This window comes from Camelus ferus, chromosome X (genome assembly GCF_009834535.1).
Source record: "Camelus ferus isolate YT-003-E chromosome X, BCGSAC_Cfer_1.0, whole genome shotgun sequence".
Lineage (NCBI taxonomy): Eukaryota > Metazoa > Chordata > Mammalia > Artiodactyla > Camelidae > Camelus > Camelus ferus.
This window is the reverse complement of record NC_045732.1, coordinates 78,166,781-78,172,919: the sequence shown is the minus strand read 5'-3', so window position 1 is coordinate 78,172,919 and position 6,139 is coordinate 78,166,781. Positions and strand designations below refer to the sequence as shown.

Sequence of the window (6,139 nt, the reverse complement as noted above, 5' to 3'; positions counted from 1 at the left end):
TCTTTCTGCCGACATTCCCACCCATAGACTGACGGTCCCTTATTCGCTTCCACAGTATTTCACATAACAGTGCTTCCGATCGAGGAAATCATTATAAGACAGAAGACCTGGGCCATGTGCTCTCGCGGAAGGATTGCACTAATATTACCGGGTGCCGCATGGCCCTGGAGTACCGGCCTGCTGGGATGGTGGATGGTCAGTCTATTGAAAACTCAGTTACCACACTAGTTGGGTGAAAATACACTGAGGGGGCGGTGCTATCTTACAGGGGGTAGATGCTTCGAGTTGGCGCTGGCTCTAAGGTGCTGTTTCTCCACAGCAGGGACCTCTGGGTCTAGGAATCCAGCGTGGAAGTGGGAATGAGTCCTCTCACTATCACACCTGACAATCTCCTCTCAAGGTATTTCCTCCGCAGCCTTGAGCTCTGTTGGTTCCCAAGGGAGGAATGCTTCAACCAGGACCAGAATGCTGGTTCCAGCATATTGCAAGTTGGGACTGCTATCTGGCCATGGAGGGGTCTTTATGTCACTGGACCAACAGGCAAACCAGAGGTCTACCGAGCAGGCTTGGATGGTTGAAATGAGGTGACAGTGGGATTGGGAAGGACTGTGTCTTGAATCCAAGGGATCGTCTGGGGCACCTCCTGGTACTACCACATGCAGGCAGGACCGCTGAGGATTCAAACTCAGTGGGAATAAAGGTATGGGTCACTCATCAGGTAAAGAATTCTGACCTACTGAGGTCCTGGCTGGAAAGCAAAAGAAGGACAGGGAGGGCAGTGGAAGAAGGAAGTTGTAAAGACCAGCTATGGTCTCAAGACCAGTTACAGATGTGGGAATTGCACTAGCTGTGTGTGTGTGTGTGTGTGTGTGTGTGTGTGCGCGCGCGCGCGCGTGCGTGTGTGTGTGTGTGTGTGTGTGTATGAGAGCAAATTCTGTTCCCGCCATTGAACCCTGCCTGATTTGAACAGAAGCAATGAACCCTACGGGACAAGAGCTGGCCAGAAGGCACCCGACGTCGCATGGGTCAGCATTCTGGGCGATGCCCCTAACTTTGGTATCAGTGCTTTTCTGGTTACAACGTATGTTCACAAAGGGAGGAGTGTGCTTAGAAGAGTTGGTGCGCAGTCATTCTTGGACCCAGCTTTTGAAGCCTGAGTATTCGGGTGATTCGGGTTCCTGGGGACTTTTTCGCCGTTTTCAGCAGAGCTTATCACTGCCTACAGGGATCTCTGGGGGAAGGGCACTAAAGAACCATTAGTTTGCAAAACAGCCGGTGGAACAGGGAAGTCACAGAGCAGTCAGGCTTTTCTTTGTCCCTAAGTATGCACATCGCAGGTGCGGGCTCTGGTTTTCGGCTGTCGTGACCCTGGGGCCTGGGCACTCGGCTGGTCCGGGACTGGGTCTGGGCTCCGCGGGACGGTGGCGCGCAGCGCTGGCGCCGGGACGCCGGGCTCGGGCCCCCCGGCTTAGGGGCGGGGCGCCGCGCCTTCCGCAGCCCCCGGGGCCCCGCGCGGGAGCCCGGCTCCCGCTCCAGGGCTTACCTCGGGCCTCTCCTCGCGCCGGGGTGACGCCCGTCCCCTCCCGGGCGGGGGGTCGCAGCGGGCGCTCGGGGCGGCGCTGGGCGGGCGGGCGGGCGGGCGGGAGGGCGCTGGGCCCGCCCCGCCGGCATCCCCGGCCGACTTCCTCCCGCCGCGGGCGGCCGAGCAGCTGGAGGAAGCGGCGGCGGCGGCCACGATGAGCGCGGGCGATGCCGTGTGCACGGGCTGGCTGGTCAAGTCGCCCCCTGAGAGGAAGCTGCAGCGCTACGTGAGTAGGGGCGCCGCCCGGCCGGCCCTCGCAGCCCGGGGCCCCTCTCTCCGCGCTCGGGGCGGCGGGCCAGGCCGGCGGACGGAAAGCGACGTCGCCCGTCGGGCCGGACCGCCCGAGACCTGAGAGGAGCGGGCAGGCGGGGGCTCCTGCAGGCGGCGGGCGCGGCCGCGGCCGCGGAAGCGTCTCGAAATTCGAGCGCCCGGTCCCTGGCGGGGACTGGCCCCGAGTCCCACTGCCTGCAAGGGTGACACGGCCTGGGACAGGGAGAGGGACCGCGGGACGGGGCTGTCCTGGCCGGGCGCGCCAGAGGCTCCGCGTTCCCCTCGGACCTCGAGGAGTGTTCTTCTGGGTGGCTGTCGGGCTGGAGCCTCATTTTCTCGTGGTGTCGCCTCAGCTTTTTCTTTCTCCGGACACCCGACTTTTCTAGTGCCGGGCGGACCCCTGGACTTGGGCTAGGATGCAACAAGGGGCGCTCGGGGGAGCACAGCTCCCTACACAGGTCATTCCCGTTTGAAGTGTACTAGCGACCGCCGAACAGTCATTGTCTCCATCAACGTCCTCAGGACATGGGCTTTAAAACTTAGTACAGTTGCTCAGAGCCCTTTCTCCACTGACCCGGGACAAGACTAGTGTCACTCTCTCAGGAATCTTTAGGAAGTTTTTTAGACGAATGTTCTACTTAGCACTAGATGCCATAGATCTATACATACCTACATTTTTCTGATTCACGACCAGTGTGCCCCCTTCATCATGCTTTTTGAGTCCTCAAGTCTAGAAACACCAGCTCCAATATTTCTCAGCCTCTGAATCACCCAACTGCTTCGCTCATAGTGCAGCTGCTTTGAGGACTAACTGATACTCAAAGGAGGCAAAAGGAGGAAACCTGCTCCTCAGGAGCTACATGGGCAGGTGAGGATTTGCCCCAGAGCAATACTGGCAAAGTCGACTTCACGTAGGTTTCCTTGTTGCCCTTTGGAATGTGAGACATTTTCAGTCTTCACTGGATATTGTCAGAGGGCGCTCACTTTTGAGCAGACCATTTAGAAACCAAGAAGGTGAGGTTTATGGCAGTTGTGTTTGTTTTTTTTTTTTTCCAGTTGTTTTGTATCTTGTCCCGAGCAGACTGGCTTAGGGAAATTTATTAGTATTTCATCAACTTTGCAAAGGCATGGCTCTATATATCTATCATCTCACATGTCTCATTCTTTCGAGGTGGAGTGGAGGTGTGGCGGGTTGTGGACTTTGCACAGCTTACAGGCATGTGGCATGTGTGATGGTGGGGGCGATGACGGACACTTAGATGTCATCTTACCAACACTCCAAGACACAAACCCTGACATCCTAGCCCACGGTTGGGGACTTTTTCTAATGAGGAGCATAGTCTTTTAAACAGTGAATGCTGATTGCTTGGAAGGCGTGCCTGGAACACACCTCAAAAAGTCAGTTTTCTCTTTTCTCTAAGTCCTGCAGGAATCCCTTGTTGCCACTAGATGGCGATCATTTGTCAGTTCAGCGGGGCAGGGACAGCGCTGTGACTCACCGCCACCTTTAACTCGGATCCTGTGAGGAGCAGTTATTCCTTCTTCCCTTAATTTGACCACCAACTGTGAACCAGGACCCATGTCACTGGTTAGAGCGAGAAAAAAGACCTGATCCCTGTCCTCAAGAAGTGCACAGCCTAACCTTTGTAACACAATAACATAATAGCTAGTTACTGGCACAACCAGGGCGATAACCCAGTTCTTTGTGCTGCCAGGCCAAGGAGCAGCAGTCCGATAATGTTTGTGAAATTACAAATGGAAGCTGAGTCTGTTTTTAGGCAAGTCTTTCAGTCCCAGGTGACCTGTGTTTAATCCTATTGGATCCATGAGCCAAGGCAATCAGAAAGTTGTATCGCAGCTCTTTTAAAAGATAGTGATTCCTTTCTATTTTTTGTTTCATAAATATAGGAATATATTCTTGTAAACAGTCAAATGATCTAAATTTAAAGTTTTGATTAAGTCCAATTTGTCAATTTTTCTTTTCTGGATCATGATTTTACCATCATCAAATCTAAGAACTCTTGCCTAACCCTCGACCTTGAAGACTATCTCCTATGTTTTATTTCCTGAAAATTTTACATTTTTTACATTTTATATTAAGATCCATGATTCCTTTGGGTTAAATATTGTGAAACGTGTGAGAGTCATGTTGTGGTTCGTTTTCTTGCAAACCGATTCCATTTCTTGAATAGACTGTCTTTCCTCCACTGATTACTTTTGAAACTTTGTTAAAAATCAATTGGTCATATTTATCTAAGTCTATTTCTGTGTTCTGTAATCTGTTCCATGGATCTCTTTGTTCCTCTTGATGCTAATTGCTGTTTGATGACAACAATTTTATAATGATTCTTGAAATCAGGCACTTTTAAGCCCTCCCACTTTGTTTTTCTTTTCAGGGCTATTTTGGCTACTGTATGTCCTTTGCCTCTCCACTCACTTGATTTTTGTGTGTTACCCTTGTATCCTGCAACCTTGCTAGACTCACGTACTGTTTATGTTAGAACTTTCGATACTATCAGTATTGCATAGAAAATCTGAGAGCAGGCATCCCGGAGTTTTGTGTTTTTTTTTTTTTTATCTTAGGGGGAAAGCATCCTTGATTTTTCCTTTTGTAAGGGAGAAAGCATTTAGTCTTTCACCTTTTATGTCTGTTAGCTGTACGCTTTGTGTAGGTGCCTTTTATCAAGCTGAAGTTCCCTTGTATTACTAGTTTGCTGAGGCTTTTTAAAAATATTTATCTTTTAAAAATTATTTATTTACTTATTTGTTTTTTGTTGAGGAGAGGTAATTAGGGTTGTTTATTTTTTAATGGGGGTACTGGGGACTGAACCCATGCACACTACCACTGAGCTATACCCTCCCTCTCTGCTGAGGCTTTTTATCATGAACTAGATTTTGTTAAATGCCTTTCTTGCATCTATAAAAATAATAATACGCTTTTTCTTTTTTGTCTGCTACTGTGGTGAATTACTCTGATTTATTTCTGTATTTTGAGCCAGTTCTGAGCTCCTGGGATAAACTTCACTTTGCTGTGATGTATTACCCTTTTCATGTATTGCTGGATTTAATTTGCTAATATTTTGCTGATGATTTTTGTGTCTTTGTGCATGAGAGATATTGGTCTGTAGTTTTCCGTTTTTGCACTATCTTTGTCTGGTTTTGACATTACCATAATGCTGGTAACCACTACTCTTATCTCTGTATTTATGTATGTATTTTTGATTTATCGATTTATTGATTTATGTATTGTATTCCACAGATGATTTGTGTTTCTTTCTCTGTCTGACTTATTTCACTTAGCATAATACCCTCTAGGTCCATTTGTGTTTTTGCAAATAGCAAGATTTCTTCTTTTTATGGCTGAGCAATATTCCATTGAATATACAGACCACATCTTTATCCATCAGTGGGCACTTAGCTTGCTTCCCTATCTTGGCTTTTGTAAGTAATGCTGCAATGAACATAGTGGTGCAGATCTCTTTTCTTTTTTTAAATTTTTATTTAGTTCAATTTATATGAGGGGGCGGTATTACATCTATTTATTTATTATTAGTTTTTTTGTAAGTGGAGGTACTAGGGCTTGAACCCAGGACCTCTTGCATGCTAAGCATGCGCTCTACCTCTGAGCTAGACTCTCCCCCCAACAGATATCTTTTTCTAACTAGTGTTTTCAAGTTCTTCAGTTCATATTTATATTACTATAAGGTGAGGGTATAACTTTATTTTACAAATAGTTAATCAACTGATTCAACACCATTTGTTAAAGAGTGCTTTCTCTATACATTTTTTCTTTATATGTTGCCAGAGAGGGTGTATTTTAAGGAATTTGCATATGATTCAAAGTCAAAGCATATCAAAGTATATACAGTGAAAAGTAAGTTTCCCTTTTTCCCTTTTCCCCCAGCTACTCAGTCTCTGTCTCCAGCTGGAGATTTTCCTTCCAGATATATTGCATGCATATACAAGCGTATTTTTTGCACAAATGGTAGCGTGCTGTATTCACTATTTCATAACCCTCCTTCTTGGCAATATATTTTGTGGATTGCTCCATAGTAGCATATATAGATCTCTCGCTATTTTTAACAACTTCATAGTATTTTACTGTATGGAGATACTATGATAGAGCTTTGCTTGTTTCTAATCTCATGCCGCAGTGAGTATCTCTGTGCATTGGTCCGTGTAGTCATGTGCAAGTGTGCTTATAAGAAAATTCTTAGAAGCGGAATTGCTGAGTCAAAGGGTGTGTGAGTGTAAAATGCCAATAGATACTAAACTGTTGTCTTAAGA

General features: G+C 47.4%; 1 protein-coding gene across 2 annotated transcripts in view; it reads left to right on the top strand.

The window, feature by feature from the left end:
• The first annotated feature begins 1,736 nt into the window (after window positions 1-1,736).
• The window catches only part of GAB3 (GRB2 associated binding protein 3), a 69,922-nt gene continuing 65,519 nt past the window's right edge, over window positions 1,737-6,139 (top strand). For both annotated transcript variants that reach the window (XR_004317922.1, XM_032474982.1), the window contains exon 1: window positions 1,737-1,808. Coding sequence is in view for 1 of the 2 variants with exons in the window: in XM_032474982.1 (XP_032330873.1) it covers window positions 1,737-1,808 (72 nt within the window). In the remaining variant the exon portion in view is untranslated. The remainder of the gene's footprint in view (window positions 1,809-6,139) is intronic.